The following is a 27,259-nucleotide window of genomic DNA, read 5'->3' as shown; positions in this document are numbered from 1 at the left end:
GCTCTTGGGTAGCTATGGTGCCCTTCTTGAAAGTCATTACTACTCTAACATTGCCTATGGCAAGGTGGATGCACTGTGAGTTGTAGTCAACATTATAGTGAACTTGTTTTTTGAACATCAATGATGGGTAGGCTCTTAGTGTCCTGATAGAAATCATTAGTTTGCACTTCTCCAAGAGTGGATAGGACTACCCTCCAAATGGGTTGAGTTTTGCATTGGTTGGTTACAGTTGGGATTGACCAATAGTGGTCCAATGATCATAGATTAAGATATTATAGTTAGCTCCCTCATCAATTAGCGTGTCAAATGTGTATGCCTTTTGAGTGGTTACTATTATATATAGGTAGTCTAGTGCTATTGCTTCCTTATCCTCATCCTCATCCTCTATTTCAGTGATAGTTACAACTCTCACATTCATTGGTGGTTCTAGCATTGGAGGTTCATGGAGTGGATGTGATGGAGGGTAGTACTTTTTTATGCGACTTCCATTGAAAAATCCTATCATGCCCTCCCCACTTTAAGGTTTCAAGTTTTGCAGTGCCTCTTCTACTGATGTTGCAAACCTTGAAGGGTCCCAATCCCGTAAGTTTTATATTCTGCTTGTATCCCTTAATAGAATACATCAAGACTAGGTCTCCTTGGTCAAAGTCTCATTGTTTGGCATGCTGAAGGCAAGACTCCTAGGAATAAAAACGAACCCCAAAACCAAGATAGAAGCATACAAAATCTATGCACATGGTTGCACCATTGATCTCAAAAATTGAAACAAACCACAAATCTCTCTCTTAACAAAATGAACAGAGACTCATCATCTTCATTGTCTTATGCTTCCATTGTATAAAAGAAAAGAGGCACGAGAGAAGAAGGAAAAGAGAAAATTTTACTCAGGGAAGAGAGAAAAGAGAAGAGAGTGACATTTTTGCACTATCCAAAAGGAGAATGTGTGTCTTGGAAGAAAGGGAGAGAGACAGGCACATAATCAATCGTGCACTCCACCCCACCTTTTCCCCAAAAGACACACAACCCTTCAAATTTTTATTATTTTTTTGATTTGTTTTGATACGTTTGTATTTGTAAGGCTTTAGCCTTCATATTTCAATTCTTTCTAACTGTCTAGAAATGCATGCACATATACTTTTGTATATACCATTTATTAATCATGGATGTGGATGTGGTCCCCTCATGTGTAAGGGTGTATTTTAGTGATTTTAAAATAATGTGTTTATTATTTCCTTTACAAAAACTAGAAATACGATGTATGCATTAACATTTTTGTGCACTATTTTTGTGCTTCTTTTGGTGTTATTGTTTCCTCCCACACTGAAATGTGCAGCGTCCTTGCAAACTTTATCAAATAAAAACCACTGTCTAAGACAAAACACTTCCAAAATTGTTAGTAAAACAACCTTGATCACAAGGCCTAGCCATGGTAGGGTATAGGGACTCCAAATCCATGACCATCAAAGGGAACTCCTACCTCAATCATACTCCCACACTGGAAAGCTTGCATACTTGTTGAAGGATAGGGTTCAATCTTCCACAAGGAATCATAACCACAACTCCTCCAATCCAATTGAGAAAGAAAGAAGACTCCACCATTTAGCTCAAAAACACTTAAGGGAATGGGGTTTATTTCTTTCTCTTCCTCTTTTTGTTCAAATGCTAGCCAATGGGTTTCTTTGGTGGGGAGGTGGGGTGTTATTGCAAGGTTAGCTACATAGACCTCTTCTCTTCCACAAGCCTTTGCACCTACACTTGCATTCCATGCTTTCTCCCAATTGCTTGGTCCATAATCACCTTGCTTGCCTTCTTTCTTGTTCTTTAATCCTTCCTCTTCATGGCATGTACACCATAAGACTATATTCTCCTATTCTATTTCTTTGCCCTTATGAAATGCAGACTATCATTGTCTACTTCTCTTCTTGTAGTCCGAGAGACACAGTTTCTTGAATGCTTTGCATAAGATCTTCAGATCTCTTTTTTTCTCTTCCTTTAGTGTTTTGAGATCATCTTTTTTCCTAGCTACTACACACCAAAGTGAAGGCAACCCTCCCACGAACAGAAACGAACCCCAAAACTAGGGTAGAAGCATGCAAAATCTATGCACATGGTGCACTATTGATCTCAAAACTTGAAACAAACCACAAAGCTCTCTTTTAACAAAACAATCTGAGACTCATCATCTTCTACTTCCATTGCACAAAAGAAAAGAGGAAAGAGAGAAGAAGGGAAAGAGAAACTTTTACTTAAGGAAGAGAGAAAAGAGAAGAGAGAGACATTTTTGCACCATCCAAAAGGAGAATGTGTGTCTTGGAAGAAAGGGAGAAAAAGAGACACATAATCAGCCATGCACTCCACCCCACCTTTTCTCCAAAAGATACCCAACCCTTCAAATTTGTATTATTATTTTTATTTATTTTGATACATTTATATTTGTAAGGTCACAGACTAGGGCATGGGTTGCAATGAGATGAGTCTCGGATAGGCATTCTAGCTCTAGTACCAAACAATTTGTTAATCCTTCTTTGCCCTCCCATCTCTCTTGGACTGCTATTCTCAAGCTTGGAACAAAGAATTCCACTAGTAGAATTGCTTCAGTTTCGTCTGTCAATTTGAACGGGGTTTGTCCTATGGCCATTTTGTAGGCCGTCTTATATGCCCATAAAGTTGCCATGAGCTTGTTGCCCTAGTCACTGCGTGAAGCAAAGATGGCCTTTGTTAGGACATTCACTAAGATCTTATTCGTGGATTCAACTTGACTATTAGCTTCAGGATAATATGGTGAGTATTTTCTATAGATTATCAAGAAGGTGAATAACAAATGAGCAATCATTTCATTGATGAAGTGTGTATCTTGGTCACTAACCAACTTTATGGAACAACCAAACCGTGAGATTACTTGCTCCCAAAGGAACTTGACTGTCATCCTAGCGTCACTTTTGTGAGTTGCTTGAGCTTCCATCCACTTGGCGAGATAATCTGTGGCAACAATGATGTACTTGGCTTGTGAGTGCTGTGCCACAGGGCTGATTGGACCAATGAAGTAAATTCCCCATTTCTCAAATGGTTTGGCATCATTGGGGTCAACTCCATTTTGTCCTTACAAATAGGGACTTTGGTCCATTAGCACTTACCACTGTGCTTCACAAACTTAATTGCATCGCAGAATAGCAAAGGCCACCATAGTTGAGACTGGAGCACCTTGCATACTCTAGTGACTCCATTGAAATGCCCTCTAGCAATCTCACTATGTGCTTCTGTGAGCACATCATGCATTTCGTGTTCGCAAACACATCTCCTTAAAAGTTTGTCGTGTCCTAACCGATATAATTGATAGGTAATCAATTGATAGGGTTGGATCTTCAAAATTAGTCTCTTTAACCTAGCTTTTCCTATGGGTCATTCAAGCAATCCATTCTCTAGGATGTATACTATATCATCCATCCAATACGGTGTAAGGTCTGCTCTAAACAAGTGTCATTCGCTAGACATTCTAAAAAGTTGTGTATCCAGTAGTTCATCAATGATGCCATGTCCAACAGCTTTACCCATGGGTATGTGGGACATATGATCTCTTATATAGTGTCAAATTCCAAAAGTGAAAGTAACCATTGAGCAATGTGTCCTATCACGCAGGGTTTGCTCACAAGATAAAGCAATGCTTGATTATCCGAGAAGTAGGGAAAGGGTGTTGCTAGAAGATAATGTGTAAACTTCTTTACAACAAATACCATGGCTAACCCTTCTCTCTCTATTGTAAAATAGTTCATTTTCATATCAATGAGTTGTCTACTAACAAAACTCACTTGATAATTAAGGTTATGCTCACCAGGTTAGCACAACATTGCCCCCACGACAAACTTTGATGCATCAATGTGCACATGAAAGGTAATGGAACAATTTAGGGCTCTTAAGATAGGAGCTAAAGTTAGAGCTTATTTAAGCCTTTCATAGGCTTGCTGACATTCTTTGGTCCACTCAAATACTATCAATAGCTTGTACAAAGGTCTAGCCATTGATGCATACTTCAACACAAACCACCTGTAGTACCATGTGTAGCCTAAGAAGCATTAAAATATTGTTTTAGTCTTTGCATGTTTACGTGCCCAATTCTTCTATGCCATAACTCAACATCCTTATCTTATCCATACCTTAACATACATGGAACTTTGTGTGATAGGAGTACTTATATCTAATGCAAACAATCTTCCTTTATTTTATTGACCACAAGTAATAAACTTGCCAGGTTTTCCATTTCTAAACTCTTCAATGAAGCAACCATATTTGTTGAGCCTTACTTGTCACCCTTGATTGGTCACTTGTCTACCTGAAACCAAACTTTTAGTGATAGTGGTGGGTAGACACATGACATCTCCAAGCTTATTTTCTATCCCATCTCTAGTTACCAAAGGAACACTATCAATGTGAGTTATCTTATACAATGTATCCTCTCATATAGCCATATATTCTTTAGTTTATATTTGTTACTTTCTATTAGATCATTGTATATGATGTGTCATATGGTTTATAATGCTTGAATCTAAAAACCAATCATCCTCTCTAGGGAAAAGTATCATGCTACGAAGTACATACTCCATAGCAAAATGACGATCTCTAGGTGATGATAAACCACCATGTTAACTCTCGAAATACCAATATGGAAAATCCAAAAAATTAGAAGTAGAAGACAAGTCCCAAGGCAAGAGGAAGATGGAGGAAAAAGGTGATTAAGGAAAATTTGAAGACACAAAGCACATGAAAAATTTCTAAATGTAAGAGGGAGGTGCACAAGAATAACTGTACCTTAATATTTTTACAAAAAAAAGCACCATGCACATTGTAATTCTTTTTGTAAAAGAGTACTGGGCTCCCTCTTGTGCAAGTTGTAAAGAATAAGAGGCACGAGTTAAGGCCATGCTAATAGGAAAGGAGGAGGAAAAAGAGTGGAAAAATGGACAAAGGCTGGACCACAAAGGGGATGGCCTCCAAGGAGGAAATAGGGCATGTATAAAAGTCTAAAAGTAAACAAAAAAGCTTATTCTTGGTGTGTGGCCAAGATTGCTCTCTTGTTGTTTCTTGCTTCTTGCCTCATTCTTGTGTATGAGAGAGAGAGAGAGAGAGAGAGAGAGAGAGAGAGAGAGAGAGAGAGTGTGTGTGTGTGTGTGTGAGGGACTGTGGAGAAGCTCTCATTCTCCTCTCTTCATCTTCTCCTCCTTCTCTTCTCTTTTCTCATGTGCATGGCTATGGAGCTTGAAGCTTGGATCTTGGAGATGGATCTTGCTTGAAAGTGCATCCTGGATTGTGGAGCTATCGGTAGATTCATGGGAGGAGGCAACTTGATCAAATTCAAAGATTAGCTCACTATACTTGTGTATCAGAGAGTGTGCACAACTATGTGAGAGGTAGCCAGAACTCTTGGCTTGAAACACTTGCAGCAATAAGCGATCTGTGGGTCTTGCTGGTGTGCTTGCGAGAGCACCAACATTTTGGTTTCATTGTCAGGACCTATAGAATCAAGCTTGAGTGCGGTTGCATGCTTGAAATTGAGCAACAGAGTAGGAGTTCATCTCCAAAATTGTGCTTGGTTTAGGTAGGAAGCGAGGGAGTCATAGGGTGTTCAATCTCCTTTGCTTAATAGTTTAGGTATTGGAAGATTTAGAAGCATTAGTTAGATTAGTGGTATGTTGTTTTTCATTAGTAGGATGGATTAAGGTTTGGAAAATAAGGAGAAAAGAAGGAAAAGATAAGTCTTTGTAACAACTAGAAAACATGGAAACAAAGAAAGACATGAAAAAAGATTTTGAATGCCTGGAAAGAAAGATAGATAGTAGGGGAAGAAAGAGAGAAACAAAAGGTGAGAAAGGGGAAAGAGAGAGCTCATTTGGATACCGAAAGATTGAGAGAATAGAGAGAGCCATAGATCAAGAGGGAAGCAGCAGCAATAATCCATGGTGTCATTATATTTGTATGTTTCAGCTATGCTCTAAGTCTTCTTTCATGCTTATTGAATGAAGTCAGAACCCTGGGTGTAGAAATAAGTGGTGCATTGAATTATTTCAGTCAATTTTTTTTTCATTTAGTATAATTTTCTGCCACTTGAATGGCATCTCCAAGACTTGGACAGCCAAATTCTCACCGGCCCTCGGACGTCCGAGTCACCATAGTCTAGTCGAACACTCAAACTTGGGCAAGTCCAATCGGACACTTGGACTCATACTAGTCCACTCGGACATTCAGATAGGTACACCTCGTTTGAGTCCAATTTTGACCACTCTAGGAAGACCTGCTAAGGCCATTATCTAGCTACCCAGTAATTCAGGTTGGAACCCAAACATGCAAATGAGACCATAGAGCTAATTGTCACCAAAACCTAATAGTCTAGGAGCGACTAAAGTACCGACCACTAGCGGTCACTTACCCCTTCGTAAAGACTTAATTTGATTGCTTGGGCTAATCACCCATCAAATCACCTATCAAAACCCATAAGGGACCCAAAATCAATTGATAGGAGTAATCATGATTCATGCGAAAGAGCTGCAATTGCATGAAACTGATTGGTAAGAGTGTGGATGTGATTGATTTCATCAAAGGTTACATCCTGCATCATAGACATTTAAGTGCATGTGAAAATTGAAAAGCTTGATTTCACACAGCTCACATCGAGTCACATTGCTTGAGCATGTAAGTGTGTGTACACTTGCAGATTGATTGGATTAACAAGAAACACGCTAAAGGGGATTAAGCTAAGAAATGAACCCACCAGTAAGAGTGCAACCCCAAAAATTGGATGAGTGACCCAAAGCATCATAGACAAAGATCTAGGGAAGACAGAACCATCAAACCATTGAGGGAAGAAAGGACTAACCAAGATTAGAGGCACATCTTTAGTTGGCCTAGCCAACCTCATAGAAATACTAATGGATCAAGAGATAACCATCATGGCAGATACCAATTTGAATGAGAATGACCTTGACCTTAACGTAGTAGGGTACCTAGATGACATTCGGTGACTTATCACACAGGTTGACCAAAAGACAAGGATGACACACCATGGAAGACATGTAGCCAATATCATAGCCAATCTTGAGAAGGAGAGGAGGCTAGGAAGGATCGCATTGTAGTGCATAACGAGCTATAACCAGGAGCAAGGGGCTCAAAGGTCACATCAAGAGAGGGCTCAACGAGGTTCATAGGATCTTAGCCATCTCAAGTAGAAATAAAGCAAGCGAAAATGCCGATAGAGAGAGAGCCTTAGACGAAAACCTTATAGTGAGCGAGCTGCTCACGAAGCGATTGCTAGACAACACCAATGCTGAGCAAAGTGGAGCAACCTTGGCAAGATCATTGCTAGCTAGGGCTGGAAGTCACCCGAAATACCAAGAGCCAAATAAAGATACCCATAGTTGCCAAGCAACTCAACAAATATTAAGCAAGCAATGATCCCTACAACTTCATTGAGCAGTTTGGGTAGGTGTGCAAGGCTAACAACTTTATGGACCCCACTCAACAGACATAAGCATTCGGTCTTTGCTTAGGAGACAAGGAACGGACTCGGTTTACTAGTCTAAATAATGCCGAATGCAATAATTTCAACGATCTAAAGGATCTCTTCATCAAGAGATTCTCGGAGGCAGGATTTTCGATAACCTCATCATTAAGTTGATGAATGTCAACCAAAAAGATAAAGAGGACATACTGGACTACATCGCCCATGTGAGGAGTCTCTACAAGAGGTTACCCACACATGAGTGACCCAATGAGAGAGTGGTTTCCACCATATTCATCAATGGGATCCACAACGAAGAACTCTATAAGCCCTTAGCAAGTAACTCGAACCTACAAAGGGATGTATTGGCAAGAGTCTTTGAGGAGACTATACGAGTGGATGACTTGCTCTCAGAGAGAGAAGCTCCAAGGCTATGCAACAAGATAATGACACATTTAGAAATGTCAAGAGAACCACAACACTTAGGGAATGATCAAGCCTTAGCAACCAAGATAAAAGAAAGAATGTCGACCAAAGCCAAATGATAGTGATCTAAAGTTAGAGGCTGATCAGACTACTATAGGAGTCATTGCAAAGGCCAATGCAACCTCACATACAATGTGTGCTTGTGGAAGGAACCACCTGGCATATGAGTGTCTTGATCCTAGGTCCCAACCTTGTGCCAATTGTAGAAGATTCGGGTATGATGTTAAGCAATGCCGATTGCCAAGACGGTTTCCATATCAACAACCCTATGCTCAACCATACTATCTAGGTATTAGGTAGCCTAATTTTGGAAGAGGAGCCCCTTTAGCTCTACCCGCACCTAATGATTCAAAGCCAGCTGCTCTAAGGATTGATATCAACCTAATAGGAATCTCTAGACCACCAGGCCCTAGTGTGACCCATCCACCAAGCGATGCTCTAGTGCACTTTGTAGAGAAACCACTAGAGGAAGACTCATACGACATGAACTCTTATGTCTCTTATGACAAGGAGGATAATCCCATATTTATGGACCTTAGGCTTGCACCGATCATGGCTTTAGGCAGAGGGAGAGGTAGAGGCCTGGGAGGAGGTTAGAACCATAAGCCCATAGCATGTTGGACATGTGGCTATCTAGGGCATATCTCATCCTATTGCCCTAAAAAATGAGTAAGCAAATAGAGAGAAGGCCGACTTAAGGTATCCTGAATGCGACGGCACATACCTATCCGTTGATTTTCCTAGGCGAAAACCCTCCACTAGTTCGATAATCATGAAATCTGTGTTGCTTGGACTCTTTTGTGTCAAGTCACCTAACAATAATGTCACACCCATCCCCATAAATGTCATGACACAAGCCCAAATGAGGTAGGCCAATATTTCATTACCTAGACCTAGTAACCTAGTTGTAGCCTCTATAGGGAAGAAGAGCTGGTGAAGGAGAAGAAAGAGGACTCATGCAAAAGTAACACTCAAAACAAAGAGCATGACTACTTTAACAAAGAGAAAGCATATTATTGATGCATAAGCATAAACATCTTCTCTTAAGATGAGGGAGAAGGGAAGTGCTAAGGTTGGAGAGTACCTTGACCCCAACTAGCAAAGCTAAAGGCTATGGATAAGGTCAAAGAATGGATAAAAGAAGCACAAGCTCACTTGCAAGATGTTGAGCCTATCATTGAGGATGAGATCAATGAACTCTCAACCAGGTGCCCACCAGTCTCTCCCACATATTTGAGAGCAAGAGAAACAACATCACCACATGCACAACCTCATAGGCAGAACATGGATGCCATGAATAGATTAACTCCCCAAGAGCATTGGGAGGAAGCCCATGAAGGAGAGGAGGGAAAGACGATTGGCAATTTTCTCATCACATTCATATCAACTCCTATAACATTGCCACTGGGAGAATTGCTTAGGCAAAACCTTGCATTGTGGTAAGTGTTGAATCAATGGGTAGAATAAATTGAAAGGCATGAATTGCAAGACTTACTCGACCATGACATTGTGATGCATATACCAAGCCTAACGTTGACCCTAATGTTTGAGTCCCCACACGTGAATGCCTTTTGGGAAGGCACTGAGATGTACACAGTCTTACCTATCGTTACCCTAGGAGATACAACACAAAGAGGATAGTGGACATAGGAGCAAGAGTTAGTGTACTTACCCATGCAATCTTGCAAGCTTGGGAAAACCCATCGATAGAAATTGCACAGCTCAATGTCACTCTAGCGAATACGATGAAGGTCGGACCCTTTGGAGTCCTGAAGGATTGGCCTTCAAGATGCCTATTGAAAATGACACATCATGGCTCTTTGAGGCACAAAAATTTTAATGGCTTACACATGAGTTGGGGGTGGAGCACCTACTTCTGTTGGTGCTCGGGTGGTTTGAGGCATCAATGTTGTTGTCCTCTCAATAGATATGCTAGATCTTTAGCAAGCCTATGCATGGGGAATAACATCTAACTATCATGGAGGCTTTACGATGCCAACTAGTCCATCTTGAGGTTCCTTATGGAGGCTATATATGTACAAGCCAAGCCCTTTAATATCTCAACATGGGTGGCATCACTCTTCTCCTAGGAGGGCATACGTCCTAATTGGGACACCACCTTTCTATCCTGATTACACTCGCATATCACTTTGGTGGCTACGCACAAGAGTGCGGTGTGCACCAAGCTGGGGCAACATTTTACTTTTCTCTTCCCTCTTCCAAAGTATTCATTGCTATAGACTCTACTCTGTTGAGAAACCCTTCACCTGCAATTTGCGTTTTTGCGTTTCTGCGTTTTGCATTTAGGGTTTGCAGCCCCAAAAAGGGGCGCCATCCTAGACTGACTGTGCCTATTTATAGGCCACTCTCTCATTCATTCCTTACGGCTAATTCATTCAGTCCGTCACCTCTTCTCTCCAGTCTCTCCACTACCCTCACACCCCTTCAGGAGGACATTGCGGTTCGTGGTTCATGGTTGTCTTCATCAGAGTTTCTTCTCTCTTCTCTTCTCCTCTCCATGTTTGCTGAGTTCACTCCGTGTTCCTCCCCGCAAACCCTACTGTCTCGCTGGTACGTCATCTTTTGACATGGTATTAGAGCTAGATCTGCTCAAACAGCGGCAAAGATCCTCCACTCCAGTGAAGGCAAAGACCGGTGGCGGGTTCGACATCCACTTCTCTTCTTCTTCCACTACATCAACATCTCGTTTTTGCATGTTTCAGGTGTTTTCAACTTGCTGCCCGCACCCCTTTCGCAGAGGACATCGCAATCTCAGCTATCCCTTACTGTCATCTATAGTCTAGCACCTGTTTTCAACCTTCCACCCACAGTTTGCGACTGTTTACAACAAAACAAATGTTGTTGATCACACTCCATTCAGAAAACAATCTCGTTTTTGCAAATTTCAAGTATTTCAGCTTGTTGCCCACACCCCAAACACGGAGGACATCGCGGTCCAACCTGGCCATTGTTGTCTACATCAGTCTAGCACCTGTTTCCAGCCTATCACACACTGTTCGGAGCTGATTTCACCATATTGACTGCTGCTGTTGTTTTTTTCCTGCATTTTTAGTCTTTCTCACTTGCTGCCTACGTTTTTAGTCTTTCTCTCTCCTGCAGGCTATCTTGCCTACTGCGTTTTGTCTCTCTCTTGCAAGTTGTCTTGCCTACGTTTTTTGTCTTTCTCTCACATGTTGCCTGCGTTTTTAGTCTTTCTCTCTCCTCACGTGCGTTTTTTCTATTGGTTGCAACCTCTTACTGCTGCTGGTCACATCCTCCTCCCACTGGCAGCTTTCTTCCAGTCCTTCACACTGCCCTCACACCCCTTGAGGCGAACATTGCAATTCGTGGTTCATGGTGGCTGACCTCTTCCTTCTTTAGCAAGGCACACTGGTATCCATGGTTTCTTTACCAACAGATGTCCAGACTACTAGGTGCTCCTACTGTGGCATCACCGAACACACCACTGATACTTGCTGACTTTGACCTTTGCTTCCCACCCCTCCGGAGTACATGTGTCTTCCACTAGGCACCCCTTGTGCCACCGCTCCTTTCTGGGCCACAAAGATCGTTCTGCATCAACTATCAGAGTACTATGCTCAAGAAAAGACGCATCCGATGTGCACTAAGTCCTTTCGAGCACATGGAGGATCGATTGGCGCTACGACCTCCTGGAGATCGTCGCAATGCCAGCGGCAGTCTTCTCCCACTTATTTTCATGTACAGTGGCTTCCACGACCTACGAATTTGCAATCCACTCCATCGAGAGACAATAGTTGTTTGATACCATCTCCTCATCAGTCTGCTCCTTCGAGAGACAATGGTTGCTCGACTCCTTCCTCTTCTTTGGCTACCCAGTCCGCTCCACTGAGAGATAGTGACTGTTGCCCACCTCTTGCTCATTCTGAGCACCACCCTTCCCCACCCTCAACTACCTAGGTTTGAGAGGCTACCTCTGGGAGCTCTTTAGCATTCCAAATACCTTCTTCGGCACGACCGGCGGCACTTTCTTCGTCATCAGACATTTTGGAGTCCGTGATCCATGAGTGTTTGGATTCCCTATCTACTTTAGAGGGGGATTCAAAGGGGGATGTTATTTCTTTGCCCTCAGAGAGGGCATCTACTTCTTCTTCGACTTCAGCGGGGGCCCCTCCACCTCCCACCTCAGAGGGGGAACCTACTCCACATGAAGTTCTTCACCCATCCTCTACTTTCTTGGGGTGGCTGTCTTCAACCAGTCATCTCTTCTACTGATACCCAAGATCTTCAGGTACCACCTAGATCGGGACCTTGGAGGTTCAGTCGTGACTTGGTGACGAGGCCTTCGTATTCCTTCCAGCATGGATGCACGGAGCTAGTAGCTTCTCTCTCGAGGTTGAGTTTCGGGTTCTCCAATTCACTCTATCTACTATTCTTTATTGCATGTTTCCTTTCCAGTGGAAATCTTGGATCTTAGGGATCCTCTACATCTTCTTCCTCCTCTTCTCTTCTTGCCTTTGGTCACTTGGCCAACATGGAGCCACCTCCCAAGATTGAGTATGGGCATATCTTTATGGTTCTCGGCACCGACATTCCTCCTATGCATTGCATGTTTTCATCATCTTTATACTAGGGCGCTTGGGCAAGTGACCAATTTCCCCACGAGGGACACTGTCCAAGTGGCATCTGTTGCATGAGCATTCTTCAGTATGTAGCATTGCATCCCCACCTCACTCTTCTCTCATTCCCCTTTTTGGGCCTGAGAGGGGGTGTTGAGAAAACCCTTCACCCGCAATTTGCGTTTTTTGTGTTTCTGTGTTTTGCGTTTAGGGTTTGCAGCCCCAAAAAGGAGAGCCATCCTAGACTGACTGTGCCTATTTATAGGCCACTCTCTCATTCATTCCTTACGGTTGATTCATTCAATCCGTCACCTCTTCTCTCTAGCCTCTCCACTACCCTCATACCCCTTCAGGAGGACATTGCGGTTTGTGGTTCGTGGCTGTTTTCATCAGAGTTTCTTCTCTCTTCTCTTCTCCTCTCCATGTTTGCTGAGTTCACTCTGTGTTCCTCCCTGCAAACCCATTGTCTCGCTGGTACGTCATCTTTTGGCATACTCCTATGGGCAAGCAATAGATCCAGCATCGATGAAGGCGATGGAGATGGAGGTCACCAAAGATGAAGTTGAAGAGAATGCTCCCAAGGGTGAAGACCCTGCTTCCACCCATACCTTTCTCAAGGCCTTGGGCACTAGGCAGCTATGCAATGGGAATTGGATGGCGTAGGCAATAGTTGGAGGTAGTCCGATGGGAGGACATGGTTCTATGAGAGAAGATCCATCATTAATGTATGGATCTTCGAGAGCAGCAACAATGCTTGTGGACAATGGAGCAAGCTCATTTTGGCTTGACTAACTGAGTGTGATTGTTGCCGCTGGGCAATGGAGCAAGCTCATTTTGACTCTACTAACTGAGTGTGATACTAGCTGTTATATGTTACGCGAGCAAAGGTGGCAATGCTATGGACTCAGTTCGTGGCTTTAGAGGATGAAGACAACTCCCTCCTCATTCATACAAAGCAGTTGGAAGAAATCCATTGTTTCCTTATTTAATTGGAAGAAATCCAGGGTCTCCTGAAGACGCTTTGAGATGAGAGAATGAAAGCCACTCGACATCTTTGTGCTACCCTGTGGGAACCATGGTCCCAACTCCTTGCTCTGCCCATGGATGTTGAGAATTCGAACATAGATGCCCAGTCTCAATACCAGCCAAATCCTACCAATGGGTCTACATGATGACTCCCTCCCAACAAATGTCTACATGATTCCTCTTTCCCACATCTCATGCTAAACAGCTCTCACCCGTATTCAGGCAAGTCATGCATCAGAGGTGGACCTGTCCCCTGCTACTCGAGTAGGTTGCAATTTGACCATGCCTTTGTCCATGTGTACCTCGCCCTTTGACTAGTATTCGCATCCAACCACTAGCTCCTTCCCCAATGATACTTATTAAAGATCTTTTTCCTCAACTTGCTAATTTCAAAGGCAAGGATCTGGTCAAAGAAGAAGTGGTGCTAAGCGATGATGAGACCAAAGCTACGATCCCATCCTTCAACGTTGCCTTCGAGGTTCCATCTGGAGTCAATTCCCAGAACCTTGACTCTTGAGCTACGATGAGAGTAGCGTCAAGTACTAGGGTAGCAAAATGTTGAGCTGAAGATATAGATCAAGGTGTTGTAGGACACTCTTTGCTACTATGTTGACTTGATCGAGGCAGAGGCCAAATTTCTTATATGAAAGCATATTCCAAAGTCTATCCAAGAGTGGCTCCCTAATTCTATGTAGATTGTTGCATTGGCTCTTCCCTCCTCTCTTTCATCTCACCCAATCCCAGAAAACAAAATTCCTCAATGTTGTCCACCACAAAAGACCCTTCTATCGGGATAGGAGTCGATTAAGTGGTCGCAAAGTCTCTTCTCCAAGCTTGTGAAGTAGGGCATGGCCACTTTGTCTAGGACAAGCTGGCTAAAGAGGAGAGCTTGCCCAAGGAAGCCCCATCTGACATTAATAAACAACTAAAGGAGTCTCAGCAAGAGTACCTTTTAGTTAAATCAATCTACCCTACGTTTTCTTCAAGTCTAGGAGTTGCAGCACTAGATGATCAATCGATTTACTTCAATAGATTGATGCCTAGAATAGTTTTTTAGATATGATTCGGGACGACAAGAGTTGCCTCCAAGGGGTGGTTCATGAGGTGGGCCAATACATTGAGCCCTTGGCATCTGAGCTAATTTTCTATAAAGTTCATCAACCTCCTCTTTGGATGCGAATCAATGCTTTGATGCAACATCATCATTTGAATTGCCACTCATTTCCACTTTTTGGCCTCGGCCCCCTAGTTGCCTCTTACTGTGGCTATGGGTCTTCTTTCGTTGATGATTATTCTTGTTTTGTCTCTTAGTCTTGCGATTCCTATCCCTTTGGCAATTGCTCCGAATGAACCAACTCCTAATGACTCTAACAACCTAGACAAGGATCAACTTTTATTGCTTCAAATCCACCATGCATGCTATGTGTTGGGCATTGGATGCCAGGTGGACTAATGGTCTCTAGTAGGGAGGGTCATGTAAAACATCACGTCGATTCATATCTATCAATATCTATTCATATATATCAATTGGTAGTTTGGGTGTCACGACACAATGTATCTTCTTCTAAGAATAGTAATTCATGCTACAATCACACATACTGTTCTGCTCCATATTTTCTTTTATATTTGGTGGTTTAATCAATAATTATGCTATAGTTGAGTATGTTCTGTGTGGGCCTAGACTAGGATGTATGTGGTATTCTATTGTATTGTTTGTACCCGATTACAAACCCTAATTACCCACCTTCCATCAACATCAACTTACATTCTACAAGGTTGTTTAAACAAGTTCACAAGGAATCCCATCTACCATATCTAGAGGAGGGGGCCCTAACTTCCATCACACAAAAGGGAAAGCAAGATGGTGGAAAGAACACCAATACTTAGTTGGGTGGTCAAGAGCAAAGTAACTCCCCTCCACAATTAAAATTGGATTGGAAAAATATTCCCAAGACAAATAGGTACTATCAACATTAGCAAAAGTCCAATCATTTTGATGACCACTATTGTTGAAAGGCTAAGGGGGGAAGCCCACCCAAGACTCAACCCTCTTCCCCACCTACAATCATTTTGATGACCACTATTGTTGAAAGGCTAAGGGGGGAAGCCCACCCAAGACTCAACCCTCTTCCCCACCTACAAACTTGAACACATTAGAAGAAGCCGCTTCTACCCCTCCTCCATGGTTAAGAGAGAGTCATCCCCCCACACTTATAGCTTGCCCATACCTACAAGTTGCCTACACTAATTACTGCTAACATGCTGATTACTGTTGACACACTAGTCACATAGCTTCAAGACCACCTCTTAGCCTATCCTTGCTACACCCAAGGGGTTTTTTGACTGGTCCTCCAACTTGTCCATAGACTTTGGTCATTTTGCACTCCTTGTCCCTTTTGAAGATAAGGCCGGTTGCAACCTTCACCTTTCCTTTTGAGTTTCCATCTATATCAAGAAGTGATAGATCTCACTTTCCCAAGAGACACTCAAGTCCAACAAATGGTGGGAGCCTCCCTCCTCACTCAATTCATAAGTCCGTGACACTAATCAACATTTTACTTCTCTTTCCACCTATGAATGTTTGGATTCTAGCTAGGCTTGCTTTAGTACATATTCATTATTCCCAAACCTCTTTAACTCACCTCCCCTTTCAAGAGTGCAAAACCTTCTTCCCAAAAACAAAACAAAAATGCCCAACTATGAAAGCACTTCCATTGAAGTAGAGGCATGCATGTTGTATGGTCTCATGTGGTACTTATGATCTAGGACAACCACCTCCCTACCAACAAAACCCCCACATCATGGCTATCCCCAACAAGAAGCATCTAGCCTAGATGTCGAATGCCAAGATATTGGCACTCATTTGGGAGGGGGGTAAATATTAATCCTCAGCAATGACAACGGAAGAAGAAGAAAAGCGAGAAGGAAAGCTCAATGGTTGGAGAGGGGAAAAGTGAGACTAAGAGCATGAGGGACAAGGGTGAAACACTCATTGGCTCCACCATCTACATCTCCGTTATTTCATTCTTCATCTACTCTCCTTGCAATTGAGATTTGATCTTAGACCAAGGGCAATGAGCCTAAATCAAGATCTTAGAGCAAACAAATTGTGTAAGAATCATAAGACCATCACCAACTTCAAACATAACTCATTCCAATTCGCAAAATTTGATGGAAGAAAAAATAGAAATATTATTTAATCATGGCTAGGTCAACTCGATGCTTATTTTTCTTGAAGAATACTAAAAAGGATAAAATTAAGTGTGTCATTAACTACCTATCCCAAAAAGCTTTCTTATGGTGGAATGTCCTCCAATATAGCACCAATCAACTGAGTACTTGGGATGGCTTCCTGTCAAAACGTAAAAGAATCATTCCTTCCACCACATTCACACTTACGAAATCAACACAATGAAAGGGAGAGGGGTGTGTCTACTACAATCTCAAAAGCACTAATTTGCTTGCTTGATTGAAGGAATGAACTCAATGGTTGGAGAAGGGAAAGCCACAACTAGGTGAGAGCTAGTCCATCCAGGTACGTTGAACTCTTGGCTAAATAAGAGCTCCGTTCACGTCCCATTGTTGAGCACATGGAAACCTCGATAGTTATTATTAGCTACTTAGAGATATACAAGTTTACACCCTAGTGCTTTGTTATTAAGAATACCATCCATGCACTATGTACATTCCATATACTTGCGCATGAGTTGCACTCTGTCCTTTGTTTCAATCGCGGGCCATCCCCCTTCAATACACTATACATCCCCCCCGATTGCTCAAAAGCAAGGAACCCCCTCTTGTGCTAATGAGTCACCTCCTTAATTGAAGAAAACAAAGTGGAAAAAAATCACATAAATATTTAGACCAATTCCACCCTACTTAGTTGATCCTAAATACAGAGACCACAATCTTGTGCCAATTATCTACCTCCTTTCTTGAAGGAAAAAGAAGTGTAATAAAGCTCAAACTCAACGAAGACCTTTTTGGCATCACTTGCCTAAAGAGAACAAGCATTGTATATTTTGCTAGAAACTAAGCTATGTGGATAACAATTATCGCTTAGCAACCAAAGGTTTTAGATCCATACCCAAAATCAAACAATACACAACAAAGGATATTTGACCCACACCTAAGCTAAGCCCAATACATGTCCCAAATTCAACCTCAATCCCCTTCGATAGTAGTGGTGCCATACTATGGAGGTTGAGAGAGGATCTTTCCTAAGGAGATACCATAGATTCTCCAACCCTTGGTATTCATGTCCATTGGTAGGCTAGCCACCAATGCATTGGATCCTAGACCTGCCCGTTAGTGCCATGCTTGTTTGGCCAATTCATTCATTATTCACCATTAGACTAGAAGTCATGCTACAATCCTTTAGGTTAACTTAAGAGTTGTCTTTTATTAAGCAATCCATTTAGATTGTTAGGCTACTATAGCTACACAGACTACTTGGGCTACTTTAGACTTCCATAGACTAAGCCCGCCGACTTTAATATCTTTTTATTTGTCTTTTATTGTACACTTATTCACTTACTTTTAATATACTTTTGATGCATCTATACTCACTCAAATCCATTTCTCTTTTGATTTTTACATATTGGAATTTGTGTTTAAGTCCAACTAAAGGCTAACATTGCAAGTTTCTACATGTCTTGATTGGATGCAACACATGGTTTTTTAACCCTTCCCTTGGTGAGTATTGCCTTCATATCTTGGGTCACCTTCAAGATATAGTACCTATTCCTCTCAAGATCGAGCCTCGTGTATCATTCCATTGTTATGGCAACCATCTTGCTTTCTATTAGTTGAGGAGTTTTTAACATTTGACAACAATTACTGCTCCACTAATTTGCTCATGTTCATGTCAAGTAAATCACAACCTTGGTGGTTGTGCCTTCGCATTCTTGACCGGCACCAAAGCCATCTCCAAAGGTCGAGTTTCAACTATGCCCATGACACTTGGTTACAATCAAAACCATCTCCTGAGATTAGGTACATGCACATCCGAACTACCTAGGTGGCTGATTCTTCCTCCACCAACTCTACCACCTAGGAACTGTCGAGCCTTTTTTTTCACCCACTACATACATTTATATGGTGGATTGCTATCTTGGTGATTCCTGGGAGCATTGAAGCCATCTTCCATAATTGAGGTTCAAACATAGCCATACCACTTGATCAGTATAGGAACCCTCTCGCAAGATGGAGTACAAACATATTCTAAGTGCCCAAATGGTTGACTCTCCTTCCAACTCTTCCAACAAGCTGAGGGATGTCACATCTACCTTCATTCATCATTTCATCTTAATTCTTGGCATTGAACAAAGACCAACATCATGTTTCTCCTCCTTCAGCATCAACATCCATGATCGAGAGGGGGTTTCTATACTTCATTTTTAATTTTCAAGTTTCAACCTTGCCTTCTTGTCCTCGGCATTAGTATCCCTTCCCTATTGTACCTACCCTTTGCAATACATGACTTTTATCTATGTAAAAGGGTGCTTGTTCAAGTGAACAATTTCCCCATGGGGGACACTGTCCAAGTGGCACCTTGTTGTATGAGCATTCTCGTTATGTAGCATTACTATATACATCTCATTATGTAGAGCACCACGCTCACATCAAATCCCAAGCACACCCTCCCTATTCGGCAATCATTCACATACCTTCTTTACCTTTACTTCATCATCAACCATAGTTTTCTCCATACATTTCCATATGACAAATGCATATAGGTATGGATACATAAAATAGGTATGGTTCACCCCCCCAATCAAAGCATACATGGCCCTAAAATTTTCATACTTCCAAAATTTCTAAGAAGTGCAAAAATATGTCCTAAACATTTCTTCACAAGTGGGAGCACAAAATTGAACAAACTTTGAGATGGCTAGCCTATAGATTTGTGGCTGTTTGTGACAATTTTTGCTTCATTTCTAGTAGTTTTGAACCAAATATGAACATTTCTAAGTTTCAACTTTCAACTACTTGGAGCATTATAAATATGTATCCTAAACCTTTCTTCACAAGCACACAAGCAACACAAAATTGAATAAACATTGAGTTGGCTAGTTGATGCATGTTCATGGCTGTTAGTGGCAATTTTTTTCTTTATTCATGGCAGTTTTGCTTCATTTTCTATGCGATAGCCTCTAGAAGCAGTGCATGGGTGTTTCGCAAGGACAATGACATGTAAACTATGGAGTCCTAAAACATTTCACATTGCATTGTTTCACGAGGACAATGACATGTAGAATGTCAAATCCTAAAATATTTGACACAAAGTTATTTTTCCAAGGTCAAGTATGTTATTTTTTTCATGCGTATTTCCAAGCATTTGCAAACATTACTATGTCATTAGCACCCTTGCTAGTGGTTGTATACATGCTCTCTATGTTGTGTTTGCAAACCAACCATCCTTTTATCCCAATGGGCGTATACTCAAAACGAAAAAAGTTCAAAGTGGTTAATACATCACCTTTGTAGATCATGATAAGCCACTGTGCAACTAATGTGCACCCTTCGTCCCATGCCTTAGACCTCTCAAGGATGGCCCTTTACGCACCTAAGGGAAGATATTGCCCCCCCCCCCCGGACCACTCCAGCTGTTGTTAAGATCATCTACAGGTTGCCACCATCTGCAATCAATTGAAAACAAAAAAAGTTCAAAGTGGTTAATACATCACCTTTGTAAACTCAAAACAAAAAAAGTTCAAAGTGGTTAATACATTGCCTTTGTAGATCGTGGTAGGCCACTAGGTAACTAATGTGCACCCTTTATCCGATGCCTTGGCCTCTTGAGGATGGCCCTTTAGGCACCCACAGGAAGATATATCCCCACCCCCCCCCCCAGGGTACCACTCCCGCTGTTGTTATGATCATCTGCAGGTTGCCACCATCTGCGATCAGTTCCAGTTGTTATCACTGTCATTCAGCCCTCTTTGCAACTGCTCCATCCATCCCAACTGCTGCTCTCATCATCACACCCTGGAGGACTGCTGCGTTTTCAGCTGATCGGGCCACCCTGCTGCTATTCATCGCCTAGAGGATATCCATCCAGCTGCATTTTACTTCTGCAAGCTGCCCTGCTGCAATCCAACACTAGGTGATTCCAGCTGCATTTGGTTCCAGCAACTGGCGCCATTATCCAACCCTCTTTGCGACTGTTCCAGCCCATCTCATCTAACTGATTCCAGCTTCCTCCCTGATAATCATGCCTTGGAGGACTGCTATGTTTTCAGCTGATCAGGCCACCCTGTTGCTGTTTGTCACCTACAGCACACACCTGTGGTTTATTTCTGGAAAGGCCACCCTGCTGCTATCCAGCACCTGGTGGTTCATTTCACTGCTGCATTTCATCTCCAGCATCATCTTTCATCATCTGGAGACTGTGGTCAGACAGTACAATGCTTCCTTTACATTCTCTAGCCTCAGAGATCAGTTTTCAGACTGCTACCCTGCAATATATACACAGCCGTCTACATCAGTCTACTACATTGACTGGCCACTGGCTGCTGCATTTCATCACCCTCAGCTCCAGTCTACTTTATCTTCATCATTTTCTGCCTGAACACAGTGGTTGCTGCACTGGGGATCTGTCGCCAGAGGACAACACTCCTCCCTCAGCCCACTCCCACAAGAGCCGATGGCTGTTGGACTGCTCTGCCTTTGAGCATTGTGTACATATATTCATTCATTATTCAGCATTCATCATTCATTCAGGTTCATCTTCATTCTTCAGTTTTCCTTTTTGCATTAGGGTCTTTGTTCACTCTGTTTCAGTGGTGTTTGTACACTGAATTTTATTTTGCAAACCCTGTTGTACCTCCAGAGGAACCAGCTTCAGGCAAAAGCTGATCAACATGGCCCCAACCCCCGTCATCAAGATGATGGGCTGCCAATATCTAATGTCCTGACCCTCACCCTTCAGGAGTAAGCAAATCATCCTAGTCATTAAGCTCTCAGGCATTGATTAGGTGACGACCTAGCAGATCTTTGACATACGGTATCATCATCTTAAGGGCACATGTGCACCTCCTGCTGGGCGAAGGCCTCCAGCACCTAAGCCCAAGGGCATGCCCCTTAGCTGCTCTTCAAGGCTTCTACAACACTGAGAAACATAAGAATCAGAATATATGCTGGACAAAGGAACCAGTCCAGCAGAATTACCTGGATTCCACCAGTCAATATATTGTAAATAATTTTCCCTCAGGTCTGTAACACCATGGGTTTTACAGTTGGTAAGCAAAGATGTCCATACAACTCTGTCTGGCAGCAGTGGCATAGTTGTCATTAAATCCTCAGCTTCGTCTATACATCCTGACCGTCCAAGAAGGTCAATAATGCAGCTGTACTGCTTAATATTATCTTCAAGGCCGTAGCCCTCCCTCGCACATTTAAAAAACCAATAACCTTCTTTCAAGCAGCCAGCCTGTCTGTGAGCTGCAAGAATACTAAGTGCATCAACTCCATTTAACCTTGGTGGAGTCATCTCCTGGTTGCAACTGCCAATAGCAAGGTCCTTTCCTGTAAGTGTGGTAACTGGTTTGTATTTTGTCATATCACAAAATATTTTGCGGGCCTCTATTGGGCTTCCACACTTAGAGTAGAAATTAAAAAGCTGGCTCTGAAAGTTTATATCTGAATCAAGATCAAGCCTCAGCAATTGATCATGTAATATTCTCCCATGTCCAATAGCTCCAATCTCACCACAACTATGTAGAATGGACAAAAGAAGAATCATATCTGGTTCAGTCCCCTCTTCTAGCATCTCTTTGAAAAGCTGAATGGCAAAAGTATACTTCTCCTGCTTTATATAACCAGCAATCATGCAGCCCCACAACACTACATCTAGCTGTGATAGATCCTTAAACAGCTTGTGGGCCTCCTCTAAAAAGCCGTGTTTCGTATACATGTCAATAAGGGAACTTCCAATCCTAACATCTCTTTCCAAACCACATTGGCATACTTGGTCATGTATTAATTTACCCTGCCATAAGAATCCGTTTTGTTTGCATCCTTTCAAGGCACAAACAAATATAATTTGGTTTGGCTTTACACCTTCATTATGCATTTTGGCAAAAAGTTTTAAAGCAAGCAGATCAAAGCCATGCTGTATGTATCCTGCAATCATTACACCAAATGAAACCACATCTTGAATGGTCAAGTCCTCAAACACGCTGTGTGCCTCCTGAATACATCCACAGTTCAAATATGTATCAGCTATGGTGCTTCCAATGACATTATCTGTTTCAAATCCAAGTCTTATGGCTGTATCATGGATCAGCCAACAGTGTCTGATAGCTCTGAGGCTGCCACATGCTTGCAGGATTGACAGCAGAATAACTTTATTTGGCTCTACACCCTTAGTCAGCATTTCATTGAAGAGCTCAAAAGCATGAAACTCATAGCCATTTTTTGCATGACTTGCAATCATAGAGCCCCAAGACACCTCATCTCGATCTGCCACAGTTTCAAATACACTACTTGCTTCATTCAAGTTCCCGCAGTGGATGTACATGTCCACAAGTGCATTGCCAAACACTGAACCTGATTCTAGCCCATCAATAAGTAGCTGATGGTGTATAATCATCCCCTGTCTTAGAGCTGCAAGGTTGGTACAAGCTTGGATACCATACAGGTAAATAACTCTGTTGGGCTTTATATTTTCCTGAAGCAACTTCTGATAAAATTCAAAGGAAGATGAACAATTCCCATTTTCAATAAAACCAGCGATCAAGGCACCAAAGGAGATGACATCATGCTTTGCCATGTGTTGAAAATTTGTGTAGGCATCTTCTAAGCTTCCACATTTTGCACACATATCAATAAGACTGTTTCCGATGCTCAAATCTGTTTCCAATCGCCTCTCCATGATTTCATGATGTATCAACCTGCCATGTCCTATGTCCTGTATGCTGCCACACGCTCGCAATGCAGACAGGAAAATGACTGCATTCGGTATAACACCGAAGTTTTGCAATCTCTTAAAGAGGTCCAATGCAGATAGACCATTTCCATGCAAAACATATGCAGAAATCATTGTACCCCACAACACAACATCCTGATGTGGAAGGTTATTGAACACCTCACGTGCATCTTCTAAACAGCCACATTCAGAATACATACCAACAAGGGTGCTTCTAATGACCATATCAGATTCCAAGCTTTGCCTTACTATTTCATCATGAATTAACATGCCCTGCATAAGTTGTCCTTCAATGCTGCATGCTTTTAACACACATGAATACGTAAACTTGCTTGGTTTAACACCCATCTGCTGCATGGATTGATAAAGTTCAAGCGCAGGAAAACCTTGCCCATGCTGGACATAACCCGAAATCATCGCTCCCCATGTCACAGCATTTCGAGTTGACAATCGGTCAAACCAACAACGCGCATCAAGCAGGCTCACACATTTGCCATACATGTTAACGAGAGTACTCGCAACAAAAGCATCTGTATCAACTCCATGTGCGATAATCTCATGATGTACCAGCTTCCCTTCCTTCAATGCTCCACCTTTGATACAAGCTTTCAAGATGCTCAAAAATGTCACTTGATTCGGTTCTGTGGCATTGTCCTGCATTTTCCTGTACAATTCCAGAGCTCCATTGAATGGCCCCAGCTTCTCATATGCTGATATAATTGCATTCCATGTATACACAGTTGGCCTTTTTACCCTGCAGAAGACTTCATGTGCTTCATGCAAACTCCCACACGAGGCAAAGAGACGTATAAGCTGATTTACCAAGGTATTGTGTGCATCAAACCCTTGGTTGAACATGGAAAAATACAGCTGTCTTGCAGCTGCGAGGTCTTTTCGCTCGATGGAGCTTTGCAGAAGGCAATGCATGACATCCTTGGCGATATGAATCCCCTGCTTCTCTATGACTCCTGCTGCTTGCAGTGCTTCATGCAGCCGGTTTTCCTTACAAAGTCTGCTTAGATGCGCATAACCACCATAATCCAACAGGCTGGTGGCAGGGGAGGGCATGATTGTGACATTGTTAATGCAGTACAAACACTTCCTCAAAATCGCCAGGAAATCAGACAAAACGACCATGACAATGAGGCTGACCTCCAGGGCATTAGAAAGAGTCAGGAGGATTGATCGTGTACCTTCCTTATCAGTCCATTGTTCCACAGCTAAGCATAGAATGCGCGAATCTGGAGTATCTATGAGGAGAGAGAAAACCCAGCACCAGGAATTATATCTTGTCTCGTAGTCTGCACACAAGATAGGTGTGTACGAGTAGAGGTTTCCTTCCATTGAAGGTTCGAACACCGAAGGAAATGCTATGGAATCATGGGTGGCACGCTGGTGCATGAAATTCACCTCTTGCTATGGTGGGCATTTGAGTATTCACCCTTAATGTTGGTGCGGAAGGCAAGAACCCTCAACCTCTTAGAAATGGAGGAGTTTATAGACTTGTTAAATGATACTAGGCGCTTCGCGCAGACTCGCCCGATGCGAAACGTCGGGGCAGGCATGATTTTTGCGAGCGGGGGCGGGTACTGGACGCATGGCACCCGCCCCCGCGTTCTCTTTTTCTTCTTGTGGGGGAGGTGGGGGATTGTCATGTGGCACCCACCCCCCACCTCTTGTTAACTAATAGTATAGATTTGCAATGGCACACTCTTGCTTTTTATATTCTAACTCTAATTAAGCTAATTTTTCCTAAGGTAAATAGTTTTATTATAGAAATTGTGGACGAGAAGTGAGAAGGGAGATCGATTTGGAATTGGTATCAATATTGGCATCCACCTTTAACGTATTTCATTAACAAGCAAGAGGTACAATTCATAGCCTTCCTTCTATTTGAATGTCTATGGTTATTTGAAAGCTTATTACCTCTCCATCAACATCTCATACCCATCCTCCTTTCATGCCATCAAGAACTGATAGCTAGGAGAAAGACAAGTAAAAGAGGTAGTCATAGCTAAGAGATAAAGACTATTACATGCTATTAAACCCCTTAAGATATCATTAAACTCAATAAATGTTATCTATTAAATGATAGCATTTTGGCCTGGGGTCTTCTTTCAATCAATGCCAGAATAATAGTAATAATATTAATAATGATGATGATTAATTAAGTAGGTAATCCTATAACAAGAAAATTTCCCCTCCACAAATCCATGTCAATGCACTAAGAAGAAATCTTATTGCAGAGTTGCATGGAGCAAAGGCTATAGAAGTTATGACCTCATGAATTGCATAGCAATGAGATGGCACAAAACTTAGGAGCTACAAATTAACAAGCAAGCGAGGCAAAATGTGAGCCTACTACCTAAAAGGTGTAAACCTCTTAAGAGACACCTTGAAAAGGCTAGGAGCTTGTGGGGATTGCTCATAAGGATAAAGATTATTTTTGGTCAAATGATTGCTTTCACACAAGCCAAAGAGATATGTGGACTAGGTGTGGTAATACGAGAATAGACAAAAAGACAATGGTTGGCAAGAGATCCATGTGTTAGCTGATTTAAGTGCCAGCCAAAAACAACAATTACTAAAGTAGTTGTTATCAAAAATAAAAATTCTTGAAGGTCAAAAGGTTAAAGAAGCTACCCAAGACACTAAGTTATTGAAAAGCACCATTTTCAAAAGCAACCAAAAATAGTGGCTATCACATAGTAATTACTAAAAATAATAACCGAAGATTGGCACTTAGAAATAGCAAGAAGGGAACAAAGCAGAAGTGATAAGAATAATATATTAATATGTGAATATGTTAAGGCCTCGTGTCCCTTTAAATTACATCTCTTTTCAAATTTTGTACTCATTGATTGGTCCATAGCATTTTTTAGTTAGTTTATAAACTACTCATAGCACATAAATAATGTTTATTGTAAAATCCAAGCATTAGGCTCACTTCTATGTTGCGGGTCAAACCACATTTATGGCAAGTTTGAGTGCATTGGACAATCCCACATGAAGGTACAATGCAAAGACATACTCGAAAGACCACCCATTGTAAGTAGACAAGAGAGGGAACATACCCACCCCAAATGAGTACCTACAACATAGATAATGTGTACAATTGAATAGAGATCTCATTCTTGTGTTTGCAAACTTGTGAGCATGCTTCTATCTTCTTCTCTTCTTACTTTTGCCATAGCTAAAGCTTAAGAGAGTGCAAGAGCTTTGTGTGTGTGTGTGTGTGTGTGTGTGTGTGTGTGTGTGTGTGTGTGTGTGTGTGTGTGTGTGTGTGTGTGTGAGCGAGCTTGGAAGAGGCTTCCCTTCTCCATTGTGATTGCCTTGAGATACCTTGTTGAGATTGAGATTGAGAGAGAGAGAGAGAGAGAGAGAGAGAGAGAGAGAGAGAGAGAGAGAGAGAGAGAGAGAGAGAGAGAGAGAGAGAATCAAGCACAATTATAGTAGAAAGATAACACTTTTATATTCAAAAAGAGAGTGAGACTTATACTTTGACAAAGCATGATATCTTAGTTAGAATAATTAATGGACATTGAAGTTAATATCCCTAACTTAGATAAAATAAGTAATGGACATTGATGTTAAAATAGCTCAATTTAATGCACCATTCCAAGCCCAAATCCCAATAATCCAAGGTTACGATTCAACCTAACGAAGATGAAGTGCATGGAGCAAATGAGATGCAGATGTCCTATGTCAAATTTTTTATTAACTACTCCACCC

General features: G+C 42.0%; 1 protein-coding gene across 3 annotated transcripts in view; it reads right to left on the bottom strand.

The window, feature by feature from the left end:
- Positions 1 to 24,992, bottom strand: part of LOC148033825 (pentatricopeptide repeat-containing protein At5g27110-like) — a 60,606-nt gene extending 35,614 nt beyond the window's left edge. Inside the window, exons 1-2 of one of the 3 annotated variants that reach the window (XM_087681834.1) lie at positions 20,333 to 24,992; positions 20,078 to 20,237 (exon numbers count right to left, since the gene is read on the bottom strand). In XM_087681834.1, the coding sequence (XP_087537960.1) occupies positions 21,611 to 24,928 (3,318 nt within the window). In that variant the 5' untranslated portion in view covers positions 24,929 to 24,992 and the 3' untranslated portion in view covers positions 20,078 to 20,237; positions 20,333 to 21,610. Of the gene's footprint in view, positions 1 to 19,657; positions 20,238 to 20,327 lie in introns of those variants that run through there. The other 2 variants (XM_087681832.1, XM_087681831.1) reach the window with 2 other exon arrangements.
- Positions 24,993 to 27,259: the final 2,267 nt, after the last annotated feature.

The sequence above is a fragment of the Lygodium microphyllum genome, chromosome 7 (genome assembly GCF_053477565.2).
Source record: "Lygodium microphyllum isolate KBCC chromosome 7, Lygodium_microphyllum_v1.1.10, whole genome shotgun sequence".
Classification (NCBI taxonomy): domain Eukaryota; kingdom Viridiplantae; phylum Streptophyta; class Polypodiopsida; order Schizaeales; family Lygodiaceae; genus Lygodium; species Lygodium microphyllum.
Note: the sequence above shows the minus strand (reverse complement) of the source record. Positions and strands in the feature narration are given on the sequence as shown.